The following is a 17,677-nucleotide window of genomic DNA, read 5'->3' as shown; positions in this document are numbered from 1 at the left end:
CTAGGCATTCTGCCTAAAACTGGTCTAATCTGAAGCTATCACATGCAATTCCTTTATGTCCAAATTCGTAGTTATTCTTCTTCCCCCTGTATGGTAATCAATGAACCATAAGAAGGAAAATTATCAAATTTGGCATGCTTGTAGTGATAGTAATTAAAAGTAATTTGACCAACTTTGGAGTATCTAGGAATAAGTCTATAGCGCCACCACCAGTTCAAATATTCACTTTTGTAAAGGTTATAACTTTTGAACCCTTTGTTCCAGAAAAATAAATGTCAATACAACTGATTCCTCTCTTCATACTGATCACATTCAATATCTTACATTAAGTCTCCACCCAGTACAGTAGTGGCCATTTTGAAAAGTACAGTATTCCGTTTTTTCGCTACTCCTCCTTCAAAATTTGTCCAATTTTGTCCAAACTTTGATCAGGTGATCTTTGGTCTGAGCCGCACAGAAATGACTGAACAGATTTTTTTTATTCATCTTTGTTCAAAAGTTATGATGTCACGAAGTTAACGAGGTTGACCCAAAATTGCTATAGAGGCTGTATCTCGGCCAAACTTTGAGCAATCAAAACTAAAATTGGTACACTTGATCAAGACCATGATCTGAGGTTCCATGCCAAATTTGGGAACAGCGCCACCTACAGGTCATGAGATCTGAAAAATGGCTATTTTGGCCAATAACTTTTGAACACTTTATTAGAAAATCAAGATCTTGGTGTCTATGGATTCCCTGTGCCATGCCGAATCCGAGGATATCGAATTCGTCAACATCGGATGAACCACGTGTCCGCCATTTTGAATTTTGTCATAAATTGCAATAACTTTTAAACAATTTGACATATCTTCACACAAATTGGTATGTATGACCTTTAGAAGGTCCTGAAGGTACCTGAGAAGTTTCAACACAGCGCCACCTACTGTTCCACAGATGTAATGATTATTGCAAAACCACTTATAACTTTTGAAAACACTTTCCAAAATGTGTATGCTTTATGTCATTTTATTCCCTGGCTTATGCCGATTCCGACGGTGTGTCATTTGTCATTTTCCTTAAATGTACCTGTCCGCCATATTGAAATAAATGGAAAACAGTTTTTTCGCTACTCCTCCTACAATTTTTGTCCAATTTTGTCCAAAATCAGCTCAGGTGATCTTTGGACCGAGCCGCACAGAAATGACTGAATGGATTTTTGATATTCGCTACCATTCCCAAGATATTCATCTCTGAATGTGACCTTGCTTGTGTTTGTTGTCTTATGCTAGTTAGCTTAGCATGCTAATTGCTTAGCATGCTAACCAGTTGTCATTCTCTTTAATGTGGCTCTTCAGTTATCAAGTTAACCATGAGCTTCATTAGCATTAAGTTAGCTTAGCATGCTAATATGGTTAGCATGCTAAGTAATGCTTTTTTTGTGAATTCTTTGTTAGACTAAAAGGTTTCTTCCACAGTCTGTTGAATGTGCATCCTCAAGTAGCTCAATGTGTAAAGCCAGTTATCTGAAGAGCCCTGTATCCGAAGTTAGTGGGTTCGAATCCCAGGTGGAGCGGTTTTATAAAATAGTGTGTTTTGATTCCTTTACTGCCTCTTGGATTAGAAATAAATGCTTTTTGTTTCATGCTGTGTTCATTTTCATCTAAGCTTATGTACATTCTGAGTTCATTCTTGCCCGTTTCATGTTTGTTCATTTTCTGCTGTTTTTCCTCTTCCTGCTCTGTATTGCACTACAGCATGATGAGCTGCAGAATGATCTAAAGTGCAGCTTTATAAGAATTCTTCATTTTGAGTTCATTTTCACATGAACTAATAAACTTCGGCAGGTGTGGAAACATTCACTTGCACAGTGGTGCAATGAGATGAGAAATGGACCTTGGACCCGGAGGTCGTGGATTCGAATCTTGTGTGGGGTTCCTTTATACAATTGTGTGTAATGAGTCATTTTGATACCTTTTTTATCCAAATAAGGATTGTGCTAATCTTTATTCCTCTTCAATGAGATACAAGTATTTTAGTTCATTCCGTGTTCGTTCTCTGAACTTCTATTGATTTTCATTTCATTTCCACCTGTCCTTCTGAACCAGATGTTTTGCATGTACATTCAATTTCTGCTGTTTTTGCTCTTCCTGCTCCGTATTGCGCTACTGCCCCTACTGGGGCTTGGCCCCGAATTGCTGCTTGCAGCTATATTTTTAAATTGTAATTATATTTTACATATTGTTGTTCACATATTATTGTTTTTGCTGTATTTTTGTGTGAAAAAGAAACATTTAAAAATCTTACCAATCCCAAACTTTTGATCGGCTATGCATTAACTTAGCAGGCACGGTTGCTAAATGACACAGACACCAGAGAGACATATGAATACATTATAAACACTACAGAATCTCAAAATACCCTTAACATCCATCACCATCTTGACCTCATGTTTGGTAAAAAAAAAAAAATGGATGCAATTTTCACTTTACATGTATTAATACAGTGCTCACCATAAATGAGTACACCCCCTTTGAAAAGTAACATTTTAAACAATATCTCAATGAACACAAAAACAATTTCCAAAATGTTGACAAGACTAAGTTTTATATAACATCTGTTTAACTTATAACATGAAAGTAAGATTAATAATATAACTTAGATTACACATTTTTCAGTTTTACTCAAATTAGGGTGATGCAAAAATGAAAACACCCCACAACAAAAACAAGTAGTACTTTGTATGGCCTCCATGACTTTTAATGACAACACCAAGTCTTCTAGGCATGGAATGAACAAGTTGGCAACATTTTGCAACATCTTTTTCCATTCTTCAAGAATGACCTCTTTTAGAGACTGGATGCTGGATGGAAAGTGATGCTCAACTTGTCTCTTCATAATACCCCATAGGTGTTCGATTGGGTTCAGATCAGGAAACATACTTGGCCACTGAATCCCTTTCCTCCTGTTCTTCTTCAGAAATCCAACAGTGGCCTTAGATATGTGTTTAGTATCATTGTCATGTTGGAAAAGTGCACGACGACCAAGGGTACGGAGTGATGGTAGCACCTTCTCTCTCAGTATAGAGCAGTACATCTGTGAATTCATGATGCCTTCAATGAAATGCAGCTCCCCGACACCAGCAACACTCATGCAGCCCCACACAAGGACACTGCCACCACCATGTTTCACTGTTGGCACCATGCATTTTTCTTTGTATTCCTCACCTTTGCGACACCATCCCATTTTGAAGCCATCAGTTTCAAAAATATTTATCTTGGTCTCATCACTCCAGAGTATAGACTGGCAAACTCTTGGCGGGTTTTTTTTGTGCCTGGGCTTTAGGAGAGGCTTCTCTCATGGACAGCACCCATGCCTGCCATTTCTCTGCAGTGTACGTCCTATTGTGTCATGGGAAATAGTCACCCCAGTTTGGCTTTCTACTTCTTTAGATAACTGCAGTGAACTTTCATGACGATTTTCTTCATACCTTCTCATCAGAAGATGCTCCTGTTGAGGTGTTAATATCTGTGGACGACCTGGACGTCTCTGTGAGATGGTTGCAGTTCCATCTTTTTTTTTTTTTTTTTTTTTTTTGTACCACTTTTGCTACAGTATTCTGACTGATAAGTAAAGCTTTGCTGATCTTCTTGTAGCCTTCACCTTTCTGGTGTAAAGAAATTATTGTGACATTTCTCTTCCATGTTATGCCATTGCTGACAGCATGAAATGGGAAGGGGTTTTAACATCTTTTTATAGTCAACTGTCTGCTGGACACCTGCAAATTGAATAATTAAACTCACCTGTGGTTGAATTCTTGTTAAATTAGACATTTGTGGTCTAAAATTTAGCTTTGCTCCAGAGACTTTCAGTGGGGTGTACACATTTTTGCATCACCCTAATTTGAGTAAAACTGAAAATGTTGTTCTCTAAGTTATATTATTAACCTCAGTTTCATGTTATAAGTTAAAGAGATGTTAAATAGATATAAAACTTAGTCTTGTCAACATTTTGGAAATTGTTTTTGTGTTCATTGATATTGTTTAAAATATTACTTTTCAAAGGGGGTGTACTCATTTACGCTGAGCACTGTAATAGAAAATGTATAAAGATAAATTTCTCTTTTGTTCTGTATTAAAATAAAAAAGTAAAATGTTTTATCATGTTGTTCACAAAAGGGACAATGTTCAGTCAGTCAGTCATTACAAAATAACCTAGACAAGGGACTGGTCATGAAAATTATTATAAAAACATTTTTTTGTTTTTATTGACATCATTATTAAATGTAAACATTCAAAATAAAATCTCTGAATTCTCTACATTGCTACTGAGTGAAATTTGTATTTTGTACAAAACCGTATTGGGTACAGCATTGTTTGTTTGTTTATTTATTTATTTATTTATTATTATAAAACTACGGTTACACACAAAAGGAATTGGAAAAAAGTGACAAGTAAAATTATCTGAAATATGTATACACTGTATAAAACACTTGAACTTTAGTAATGTTCAGTAATTTCTGAACACTGTGTAACTATGATTGTAACATGGAAGCTGTTTTTGATGAATGTAGCACCTTCAGACTTAAAACAACTCATCACATGATGTTAACACAGACGTTTTTAGCCTGTAATCTGAATCCCAGCCCTTGGTTTAGGTGTAATCCTGTCTGCTAGAATCATTGAACATCAGACACCCTCCCCTGAAGTGATGAGCACTGTGCGCTGCTTTAGCGTGAGCCAACTGTCTTTAACCTCTGCTTGACCTTTGACACGCATCATTACCCGAAACCTCCCCTTGTAAGCTCAAAGACATTAAGGTCATAAGGTTGTGACCTATGTCACTGCGCTTCACGTCTGATCTTCAGGAGTGCAGGAGGTGTGACAGGATGAAGAAGATTTTATACTTTTGGCCCATGTTTCTAAAAACAATGTTTCTTAAAACAACAAAGGAAAAAGGCAAATTGAAGTTTTAATTATTAATAACACCATGTAATAACACTACTTCGGTAACACTAGAATACTGGCTGTTTATTAGTACTTATTAAGCACATATTAATGCCTTATTCTGCATGACCATATGTGCATACATGTAAACCCCTAATCCTACCAAATACCTAAACTTAACAGCTAACTTACTAACTATTAATAAACAGTATATTAGGATTTTATTGAGGGAGAAGTCATAGTTAATAGTGAATATGTGTTCCCTATACTTAAGTGTTACCACTACCTCTTATGAAGACTAATATATTGTATAATAATTTTTGTGTGCATGGTTCAGGTCTTTTCCAGTAAATTCCAGCCATTACTGTCTAGTGTGCATCTCTCTGACCTGTTAACATGGACATTAATGGCGATTTAGAAGCTTGTTTAAAGAGCACGTCCATCATTGCTCTTTTGTCCTGCAGTGACACAAGCCTGTAGTTCGATATGAGATCATTAGTGCGTCTCAAAACACACCCTCCCTGATGTCCCCCTCGCCCACTCTGGAGTCACACAAATGATTTAACATGAATACTGAACAGATTGCAAGACAGGGAGATAAGAAGAGCTGGCTGGAAGGAAATGAAGTTTGGAGAGACACATAAATGGCTTATGAGGAATTGTGATGGATGTTAATCCGATGGTGGGCAGCGCGGGGTTTTCCTCTGTTGATGCAGCTGTCTGCGTCATGTAAGCCTTCTTACCCAGTATCTTCTCATTGCTGTGGCTGTAACTTAAAGGTACTCCCTCTAAAGAACAAAACTGCATGCATTTTGCAGAAGAACATCGTTTTGGTTGTGCTTTAGCTCTGCATGACTGTGCAGATGAATATAAGCCTTCACAATAGATAATGCTTTACAATGAACTCTGTTAGAGAGCTTCGTATGGCAGTTCATCAGTTCAATAAAATACCTTACTCACCTGTTGAGTAATAAAAATGCCATCTCTTTTTATAACATTTCAAATCCCTCAGTTCTCACCATCTCTGAAAAGCCAAGCCATTGTTTATTCTGGTTTTATTACGAGCTCTGTCTCGTTCTCTTTTTGCCAGCAGATTCAGTTTGTGTGTTCACACTAAACGGTGAACCGTTACCCTTTTGTTGAAAATAACATTTCAAAAACACTTTTCAAATCATAAAATTTGCCTACAGTGTTATCATAAATTTTGCCACCATACAACTGATGCTAAATGCGTAATTGTCTTTTGAGCTAAATTAACAATTAGCTGATGGTTATCTTTGTTTCCACAGACTGCGAGTCAGCCTGCGAAGAGAAAACTACCGGATTGGGCTGAACGGCCAAACGCCACAGTAACTGCTGCTACGGAGAAGAAAACCAAAAAGAAGAAAGGACTTTTCAGTTGAAACTCTTGGGTCTTACTAAGCTGTGTAATGTACATTTTGATATTTTGTACAAAATTTTGTTGTGGTTTTCTTTTCTTTTTTTTAAATGGCCCTGAATACTGATATAATCTAGTTCTACGAGAGCATCTCCTCATTATTTGTCTGCATTTGTTAAGGCTACTGTTGTTAGTGAAGAGGACCAACAGCTTGAACTCCTAGGTGTTTTTCAGATTTCTCACAGGTCCACACAATAGTCAAGGACTCTTTCTTGATTTGTGCATATCATGTTTCTGATTCCATGAGTGGCCTAGGGCTGAACGCTACTGGCTTCCACCTGTCGTTGTGGAAACACTCCTCCCAGAATTCCCGCCAACTCCCAGACCTCAAAAAACGGGGAGGTTTACCAACTGTTGTTGGGATTTTATTTCCTGAATTTGTTCATTCCTGGGCATAAATATTAAGTAAATAATTAAAGAACTTGAGATTGAAATTGAGATTGCCTAGTTATTGCCAGTTGTTTATTGTCAAGGAGTAAATTGGTTTGTTAAAATAAACAAAAATGTATTTAAAAAAAAAAAAAACCTGTAGTTAATACACTACTGATGCAATTTCAGTTAAATGTTTCACTGCTCCCTGTAAAGCAGCAATTTTGCATTTGACTTATGCTTCCTGTTACTGATGCAGTACATTTACAGAGCAGCATGTGTGTGTCAGCCCTGTAAAATTGTTTACTAGGCAGGAGTAAAGCGCAGGCTTTTATTGTCCATTCTGCTTCTGTCTTCTGCCACAATGTTCCCCACCATATTAAATACTTGCATTCACAAGTTGCTTTCCAAACTTTCCCCATCATCATCAAAACCTATCAGTTTTGCTCTAATAGGACATTCAACAGAGATGCTCCTGAGCATTTCTTCTCTAAGTCTATGTCCAACATTCATTTTTGCCACAGTGATATGTGAACACAAAGGAACAGGTTTAGCACAACCGTAATTGATTTTGTGCCCTTAACCAGTGTAAATCATTGTTTTGTATAAAAATGTAACAAAAACAATTAAATAATTAAAGAGATGTAACTGTACCTGCATCTGGGGGAAACTTGAGTGCTATGAGCCAGGATCCAACACAGTCAGATCTGAAATGTTGTGAGCACCTTTGAGATTATAGCTGAAAATAATTCTTTCACTGCCTTAAATGGACATATGATGACATTTCATACATATGGGACAGAAGTTCATTATAAGTAAAACAACAAAACTTAAGCGACATTCACACCACCAGAGACTTTGCCGCTGTATATCACTAGTCTCTGCACTCCTGGGAATTCCTATTGCTGTCGCACTACAGTCAGTTCAAATTTGTATAGCGCTTTTCGAGACAAATTCTTTCAAAGCAGCTTCACAGAAAATCATGATGTTAATGTATATTATATCTACATGCATTATAGTCATATTTAGCAGATTAGAGCTGCTGGGCATTAATGTAGTTTACATTTTGCGATGACACAAGCAATCAAGCACTTAAGATTTGCTATAGAGTAAATTTATCACCCTGTATATGAGTATATTGTATGTATGTGTATAAAGCTGGACATAGATATCCAACTTTATATAAAGAGCTGGCTGATAATATGGTTACATTTTGCAATGATAAAAGCAATCAAGCATGTTTCTGGTAAACTGCACGTCTGAACCATAGATTCTGATCAATCATTTGTCCACTATAGTGGGCATCATGCATCAATAGCTACAGTGCTCAGTATAAATGAGTACACCCCCCTTTGAAAAACGAGTGCACCCCACAGAAAGTCTCTGGAGCTAAATTTTAGACTACAAATGTCTAATTTAACAAGAATTCAACCACAGGTGAGTCTAATTATTCATTACACAGGTGTCCAGCAGACAGTTGACTATAAAAGGGTATTAAAACCCCTTCCCATTTCATGCTGTCAGCAATGGCACCACATGGAAGAGAAATGTCACAAGACTTGAGAAAGAAAATAATTTCTTTACACCAGAAAGGTGAAGGCTACAAGAAGATCAGCAAAGCTTTACTTATCAGTCAGAATACTGTAGCAAAAGTGGTACAAAAAAAAAAAAAAAAAGATGGAACTGCAACCATCTCACAGAGACGTCCAGGTTGTCCACGGAAGTTAACACCTCAACAGGAGCGTCTTCTGATGAGAAGGTATGAAGAAAATCGTCATGAAAGTTCACTGCAGTTATCAAAAGAAGTAGAAAGCCAAACTGGGGTGACTATTTCCTGTGACACAATAAGACGTACGCTGCAGAGAAATGGCATGCATGGGTGCCGTCCACGAAAGAAGCCTCTCCTAAAGCCCAGGCACAAAAAAGCCCGCCAAGAGTTTGCCAGGGCCCATGCTGACAAAGATGAAGACTACTGAGACTCTATACTCTGGAGTGATGAGACCAAGATAAATGTTTTTGGACCTGTTGGCTTCAAAACTGTATGGCGTCGCAAAGGTGAGGAATACAAAGAAAAATGCATGGTGCCAACAGGGAAACGTGGTGGTGGGAGTGTCCTTATGTGGGGCTGCATGAGTGCTGCTGGTGTCGAAAATAGTATTTGTGTTCATTGAGATATTGTTTAAAATGTTACTTAAGGGGGTGTACGCATTTACGCTGAGTGCTGTACAATATATAAATATACATTTTAACAATCGACTGCAAGCTCGCATTCAGATCTGCCTCTAACAAATCAACAGCCGATGAATAGAACCAAGTTCCCTTCCTAATTTTTCTTTTTTGATGATTTGTTTAATGCTGAAAATGGAAGAAAATGTCTATCGCTACTTCCATTTCATCACAACTTTAAGAAAATATTTGATGACTTAAGAATTTTTAAAGAATTGCTCTAAGGAACATTCTTAACTCTTATAATTTATTTTTCTCAAGATGGTTTTCATCTGGCCCCTCATTACCTTACTAGAGAAATAGCCCGCCGGGACCTTCACCTTCCCAAACTTGTCCACATGTTCATGGCACTGAAAATATTTGTGCAGGTCAACAGGGTGAGCCACATTGGTGAACAGTATCTCAGGAACTGCCGAAAGCTCTCTGTGAAATCCACAAAACTCTTTGTAGCTGCCAATACCTGGCAACTACGGTGCATCTGATGTCAGTTTTGCATAGCTGAATCTCTTTGATGCAACTGGCCACAGAATTATGCCTGCCTTACATGACACTGATGTTGTCGCTGATGAACATTACCATACTGATGATGATTTACAAAAGCTAACTTGGGGCAAGATAAAAATTTTACAGCCAAGTAAACCATTTTTTTGCAGCAGATTGGCGGCAACAATCTGATGTCATGCATTGCCTTGGTTTGGCTGCATTCATACCACTGGAGTGGGTGACGGAGCTGTCATTTTCAGCTGGTTAAACTTAGAAATGAAAGTTCACCTGCTGCTTTAAAAATGTGAGTTAATTCAACTTAAAAATAACCTTTGTTTCAACTCACGAATAGTCAAGGCAATGCGTTATTTTAAGTTAAAAATTAAACTTAAAGTAATACATTGTCTTGACTATTTGTGAGTTGAAACAAAGATTATCTTCAAGTTGAGTTAACTCACATTTTTAAAGCAGCAGGTGAACTTTCATTTCTAACTTTAACCAGCTGAAATGTTTTACAGCTCTTCAGAAAAATTTATCTGAATAGTCTGTAATTGGTGCCAAAGGTGCTTCAAAATACTGAGCAAAGGCTGTGAATACTGTACATGTGATTTTTTTTTTTTTTTTTCTTATACATTTTTAAAGATTTTAAACAAACTTCTTTCAAGTCTTCATTATGAGGTATTGTTTGTAAACTTTTTGAAGAAAATAATGAATGTAATCCATTTTGGAATAAGGCTGTAGCATAAAATGTGGAAAAAGTAAAGCGCTGTACTTTCCGGATGCACTGTACATGTTCTGTTAAATTACAAAGAGAAAAAGAGTAGGAAACTAATTACAAATTGAAAGTTAAAATTTGCAGACATTTTAGGAAATAAGCCATTTACCTGCTGAGAATGTGACAGTTTTTGGAACTGAATGGCTGAGCCACAGGAAATCAGTAATGAGGTGGCTTTGACAGTTACACATTTGAAAAACAAAAAGGTGGGAATAAAGAACCCTAAAATCTAAAACATAGAACCATTTCAGCACATAATGGGTTCTTCCAGACAATATAGAAAAACAAACATTTCTCTAAATAGAAATGTTACTAAAGAACCTTTAAAAGAACCATAATTTTTAGAGTGCATGCTTTTACAGAGAGCAGTGCAACTCCAGGCCATTATGGCGCCTCTACTGTCCACCAATGACTAGAGCACAGGTGTCAAACTCTGTTCATTGAGGGCCATTGTCCTGCAGAGTGTGGCTCCAACCAGCTCCAAAACACCTGCCTGGAAGTTTCCAGTAATCCTGAAGACTTTGATTGGTTTCAGGTGTGTTTAGAATTGGAGATAATAAATAAATCAGCTCCATATTTCATTAGTCAAGGGCACTGATCAGGGAATCGATCATTTTAAGGGCTGTCTCAATTGCTAATTTCTTCCAATGCACTGAAACTTTCGCTCCCTGACAATTCCCATGATGCACCATGAAAACCAGGGAGCACTGATGCTCACTATGTTCCCTTAACAGAAGTTCTGAAGTGTGAAACATAAATCAGGTGAACCAACTCACCACACATAATGACACATGAGTTATACTGGTTCACCTTCTAATAAGATATAGTGAGTTGTTTGAGACGCACCATGAGTTTAAATTCTCCTGGACTAGAGGGAAGCAAAACAATTCAATAAATGGAGACAGATGGTTTGAACTGGATCAAACAAAACCTAATTGAAACTGAATGGATTTTTTTAATTGATGGTGCTTGGACACCATCAGCTCAGCTCTCCTCATTAGGTTCTTTCCTGAGCACATTGAAAATGGGTAAGACCAATGCTTGAACACTACCAGTAGTCTGAATCTGACCTAGTAAGTATGTTCAGTGTGACTTTAGCTGGCTCTAGTACTTTATTGGGACAAGTGTGCTGAAATGTTTACATCAGCCCCTTTTATCTATTTTAAATTTTACTGTAGTGGCCGAATCTTACTGCAGAATCTTATGTTTGTACATAGGCATAGTTTATGGATAAAACCAATGCAAGGTTTTATACATGAGACTACATTAATGCAAGAATACCTGTTATGCTTCAGAAACAGAGACCATGTTTCATATGACTTGGCAATATTTGTGTCCCAATAACTCCTCACTCTCTCCTCTGTTAGCAACTATTATAAAAAAATAAAATATATATAATATACATTACACTACCGTTCAAAAGTTTGGGATTGGTAAGATTTTTAATGTTTTTAAAAGAAGTTTCATCTGCTCACCAAGCCTGCATTTATTTAATTAAAAATACAATAAAATCAGAAATATTGTGAAATATTATTACAATTTAAAGTAACTCTTTTCTATTTGAAAATATTATAAAATGTAATTTATTCCTGTGATGGCAAAGCTGAATTTTCAGCATCATTACTCCAGTCTTCAGTGTCACATGATTCATCAGAATTCATTCTAATATGCTGATTTGCTGCTCAAGAAACATTTATTGTGTACAATTGTACAAAATATTTGTGTACAATATTTTTTTCAGGATTCTTTGATTAACAGAAAGTTCAAAAGAACAGTGTTTATTTGAAATATAATGTTTTGTAACATTTTATAAATGTCTTTGCTGTCACTTTTGATCGATTTAATGCATCCTTGCTAAATAAAAGTATTAATGTCTATAATTTATTTTCAAAAAAATAAAAATTCTTACTAACCCCAAACTTTTGTAGTGTATAATGTTATAAAAGTACGGAAGAGGATTAGGGCCAAGCAATAATAAAAAAATAAAAACATCTCGAGATTAAAGTTGTTAAATTTCGAGAAAAAGGTCGAGATAAAATGTTGAGAATAAACTCTTAAATTACGAGACAAAAACTTGTTAAATTTCAAGAAAAAAGTTGAGATAAAGTCAATAAATTAAGAGAATAAAGTCATTAAATTACGAGAAAAAAGTCATTAAATTCCGAGAATAAATTCTTTAATTTAATGACTTTATTCTCAACATTTTATCTCAAATTTTTTCTCGAAATTTAATGACATTTTTCTCATAATTTAACGAATTTGTTCACATAATTTAATGAGTTTTTTCTCGAAATTTAACAACTTTAATCTCGAGATGGTTTTATTTTTTTTATTATTGCTTGGCCCTAATCTTCTTCCGTACAAAAGCTTTGTATTTCAGATAAATGCTGTTCTTTTGAACTTTCTATTCATCAAGGAAACCTGAAAAAAAGTACACAACTGTTTTCAACATTGATAATAATAGGAAATGTTTGTTGAGCAGCAAATCATCATATTAGAATGATTTCTGAAGGATCATGTGACACTGAAGACTGCAGTAATGATGCTGAAAATTCAGCTTTGCCATCACAGGAATACATTACTTTTTAAAATGCATTCAAATAAAAAAAACGGTCATTTTGAATTGTAATAATTCACAATATTTCTGATTTTATTATATTTTTAATTAAATAAATGCAGCCTTGGTTGTGCAGACTAAACTTCTTTTAAAAACATTAAAAATCTTACCGATCCCAAACTTTTGAACGGTAGTTTACACATATAACGGTAGCCTATATATATATATAGGCTGCAGGCTGGCCATTTCAGTACCCGGATCCTTCTATGCAGCCGTGATATTGTGATTGATGCAGTATGTGGTCTGGCATTGTCATGTTGGAAAATGCAAGGTCTTCCCTGAAAAAGACGACGTCTGGCTGGGAGCATATGTTGTTCTAGAACTTGGATATACCTTTCAGCATTGATGGTGCCTTTCCAGATGTGTAAGCTGTTCATGCCACACACACTCATGCAACCCCATACCATCAGAGATGCAGGCTTCTGAACTGAGTGCTGATAACAACTTGGGTTGTCCTTGTCCTCTTTAGTCCGAATGACATGGCGTCCCAGTTTTCCAAAAAGAACTTCAAATTTTGATTTGTCTGACCACAGAACAGTTTTCCACTTTGCCACAGTTCATTTTAAATGAGCCTTTACCCAGAGAAAACGCCTGCGCTTCTGGATCATGTTTAGATATGGTTTCTTTTTTGACCTATAGAGTTTTAGCTGGCAACAGCGAATGGCACGGTGGATTGTGTTCACCGTTTTCTGAAAGTATTCCTGAGCCCATGTTGTGATTTCCTTTACAGTAGCATTCCTGTATGTGATGTAGTGCCGTCTAAGGGCCCGAAGATCACGGGCATCCAGTATAGTTTTCCAGCCTTGACCCTTACGCACAGAGATTGTTCCAGATTCTCTGCATCTTTGGATGATATTATGCACTGTAGTTGATGATAACTTCAAACTCTCTGCAATTTTTCTCTGAGAATCTCCTTTCTGATATTGCTCTACTATTTTTCACCGCAGCATTGGGGGAATTGGTGATCTTCTGCCCATCTTGACTTCTGAGAGACACTGCCACTCCGAGAGGCTCTTTTTATACCCAATCATGTTGCCAATTGACCTAATAAGTTGCAAATTGGTCCTCCAGCTGTTCCTTATATGTACATTTAACTTTTCTGGCCATTTATTGCTACCTGTCCCAACTTTTTTGGAATGTGTAGCTCTCATGAAATCCAAAATGAGCCAATATTTGGCATGACATTTCAAAATGTCTCACTTTCAACATGTGATATGTTATCTATATTCTTTTGTGAATAAAATATAAGTTTATGAGATTTGTAAATTATTGCATTCATTTTTTATTCACAATTTGAACAGTGTCCCAACTTTTTTGGAATCGGGTTTATATATATATATATATATATTTTTTTTTTTTTTTTTTTTTTCCTCAATGACTGTGCTTCATGTCTTTGCTTGAAATAACCTACAGTCTAAGCTGACTCCACCAATGGAAGTAAAATTTTGGAAGCAATTTTATTCATTAATTTTTGGGGGGGTTATTTCAGATTATTAATTGGCTCCACTGGGCTGGTTTTCTCCTCTGTTTTGCTTGCATGTTGTTTTGTTTTTCTTTTGAAAAGCCTTTTGAAATGGTTCCTTTTAATTTTATATTATTTTAGAGGCAAGGCTATTCCTGCTAAGGTCAGTGTTACGTTGACCAAACTCGATCTTACTTGACATCACATGGCCAAGCAATGACTGTTAGATCATTAAGTGTCATACCATGAACTGTGGTGTACCTTTACAGGTATTTTTTTGTTCTGTGTATATTAGTCTGTGTGATTGTATTAATTTGTCAATACAAAAAGAGTGCACCAATTAAGAGCAGTCGTATGGCTGTGGGCACGACTGAGAAAGGCCTTTCCAAACAGCTTTTAAAGTTTTGACATCAAGTTTGTGTATTTCAGAATTTTCTCTTTGGAGTTTGGAAGCTCACCAGGCAGGGCCAGCTGGAGTTCACAAGATAATCTAGGATCAGACAAGCTGGACAAATCCAAATACATTTTCTAGTGAGTTTTTCCATCTCAGTATAGAGGAGATTGGGGTTAGTTGTTAAGCGGGAAAGTTGTTTCAAAGTAGGCCTATATAAGACAAGTTTTGAGTCTAAAGTCCAATTACACAAATGCTTGTTTTCTCTTTTACATTAAGATCAGTTTGTCCCCCAAAGCTAAAATTCAAACGTCTGTTAACAAGTGGCTATAAACACAGTAAAACACACTGACAACAATAAGACAAGAGTCTATTATAATGAAGATTTTTAACTAAAGGCACTACAAGATATTAACATTTGAACTGTTTTCTCAGCTCGAGTATTTTTCATAAATGTCAGATCACATTTACCCTTATGCCTATGTTACATTTAATATAAATTCATTAAAGTTTCAGTTTTTTTTTTAAAGCGGTTTTCATTGTGCCTTTAAATCAAATAAACAACTTTAAATAGCTAACCTAATTTTAATTTTAATAAAACTTGTAAATACAGATATGTTGTGGAAGATTACTTTTTGTTTAGTTTTGACATAATTTCATATTTAATATATTTTCAAATCCCACTATTTATTTAGGAAATTGTGTCCGCAATTCCACACACGACGCGACGTCCTTTGTCGCGTCGCTCGCTGTGGGGAAATCCTCACCCCGCCTCCTGTAATACGATCAGCTGAAGAGCCAACAGAAACCACGCGCCTCTTCATTCATTTCTTCTGCTTCACTTAATTCATCCAGTTGAACACAAGGAACGCGCGTGCGGGGATGTGGTGGATTCAGTCAGGTCGCAGTTCTTTCGCGGTCTCCGCTCTCTGTGGAGTGGCTGTATGTTTGTCCCTGTGGACGCGTGTGGTCCGGTGTGGGAGCTTCGCTTGTTCGCCGCCTGCGGCGTCAGTGCAGGAGCTCGCGCGCCGCTCGGGGGTCGTGTTTGAGGGGAAGCTTCAGGAAGAAAAGCGAGCAGAGCGGAACTGGACTGAAGCGCAGGGTGAGTCGCCGGTGAACGCGTCGCGTCAGGTGCGAGTCCGAGTGCAGCAGGTGTGGCAGCTGAAGGCAGGAGGGCTGCTCAAGGACTCTGTGGTGTCTCTCATCTGGTTTGAAGGTGGCAGATGTTTCCAGCTCAACACCGGGATCCGGTACATGTTCTTCATGGAAGCCACTAATGACACTTCTGTGTTCACGGCAGTTTTCCCGCCGGTGGAGACCAAGCGCACCGTGAGGAAGGATGTGACTCGAGTGCTCTGTCAGGACTGCGGTAAGACCCTTACAACTGCCTGTTGGACATTCACATGTTCATATGCACCTGAGTTTAGTTCAGTGACACACAGCAGCAAAACTAAAGTAGAACTTTTTTGTGTTTTGTTTTGTCTCCTGACTTGGTGCTGATGTGGAGCTCAGGGACAAGTAGCCTACATTTGATGCTTTTAGATGGTAATATCATGGTACTGCTGAATGAGACATTGTATTTACAGGACACTCCAAGATTCTTCAAAGAATACTGTGGTAATGTCCTTTGTACCTAGTGGTGGACATTTGTTGCAGTGTGCGTTTGACCAAAATATTTTGCCATCTGATGTTCATTTAACAGAATATAGCATAGCCTATATCCTCTGAAGATCTATACGTCAGACAGGCTGCTGTCATAAGGTCTTGTGTGTTAGACACACTATTGTATTTAAACTTGTTTGAACAGCTTGACGTGATGGATGCAATGGGTGGATGCATATGATTTTTTTTTTCTTTCATTTTTGGCACTCAAGCTCACATCATGCAAAAGAATTATTCAAAAGCTGGACTGTCATTGCCTTAAATCTGTGTTTTTGGCAGGATTTCTGCAGAGATTATTGCCACTAATGTCATCACCAGATTCTGAAGGATTACACAAATTCCTTCTCAACCTTGTATCCTCTGCATTAAAGCTAACCCTAATGATTTGAGCTAGGAGACATTACAGAAAGCTTTCGGCATGATGGACTCCTGCAGAAAGCTGTCAGGATTCATTCTGATTAGCTCTGAATCATGTTACATCACACAATGTTTGTATAACCTCTGTGTTACAGAACGTGAGGTTGAAAGGTTAGATGAGGTTTTAGTATTTTGATGAACAATGAACGGCATCTAAAGTTAAATATAATTCTTCTACTTTTCATTTGCCTGCTATAGTTTAGGCTTGTGCATTGTCTAACATTCTGACTTATGTCTGCTAGCATGGCTTGTTGATTTTGCTTGATGCTTAAACACAAGGTCCAAGTATTGTTCAATTTTAGCATGGGCTACACAAGTTGTAATACCTTTGTATGTTCCATACACATTTATTCTTTCACTCTTTGTTATGTGCACCAACAGTCTTGAAGTACACATCAATCAAAGTGAACTAGTTTGTTTGGGTTATTATCCCTGTAAAGCCTGACATATGAAATAACAGTCAAAAATTGAATGGCAGTTTATTGAAACCTTACAAAATAAAACAAAATAAATAATCAATAAAAAAATAAAAAATTATAAATAATTTTTTTTTTTTTTTTTTTTTTTTTAGTATAATATTTGATACATTAGGCGTTTATGTCTCATATAGTATGGTATAGGACAATATGGAACTCATACTGGGGGAGGAAAACAAAATGTAATTTTATTCAATGAGATCTTTATTATAGTATAGATACTTACATAAAATGCATTTAAATATCAGGTGTCACTTTATATCTACCAATTTTGGTGCTCACATTTGAACAAAAAAAAACATATAGACAATAAAGTAAGTTACTTCAGTCCAGTAAGTGTTCATCTTGAAATATTACTAAAAATATAAAAGTAATTTTTATGTTTAGTTTAGGCAAATCAGTAAAGATTTCACAGCAAAAAAGACTTGTACCACAA

General features: G+C 36.7%; 2 protein-coding genes across 2 annotated transcripts in view; both read left to right on the top strand.

Moving 5' to 3' along the window:
* Positions 1-7,375, top strand: part of wrn (WRN RecQ like helicase) — a 43,093-nt gene extending 35,718 nt beyond the window's left edge. The window contains exon 36 of the mRNA XM_067398437.1: positions 6,215-7,375. Coding sequence (XP_067254538.1) covers positions 6,215-6,328 — 114 coding nt within the window. The 3' untranslated portion in view covers positions 6,329-7,375. The remainder of the gene's footprint in view (positions 1-6,214) is intronic.
* An 8,560-nt stretch (positions 7,376-15,935) lies between these two features.
* The window catches only part of nrg1 (neuregulin 1), a 102,608-nt gene continuing 100,866 nt past the window's right edge, over positions 15,936-17,677 (top strand). The window contains exon 1 of the mRNA XM_067398431.1: positions 15,936-16,055. Coding sequence (XP_067254532.1) covers positions 15,941-16,055 — 115 coding nt within the window. The 5' untranslated portion in view covers positions 15,936-15,940. The remainder of the gene's footprint in view (positions 16,056-17,677) is intronic.

This window comes from Chanodichthys erythropterus, chromosome 10 (assembly GCF_024489055.1).
Source record: "Chanodichthys erythropterus isolate Z2021 chromosome 10, ASM2448905v1, whole genome shotgun sequence".
NCBI classification, from domain to species: domain Eukaryota; kingdom Metazoa; phylum Chordata; class Actinopteri; order Cypriniformes; family Xenocyprididae; genus Chanodichthys; species Chanodichthys erythropterus.
The sequence above is the reverse complement of the archived record's forward strand: the minus strand, read 5'-3'. Positions and strand labels throughout refer to the sequence as shown.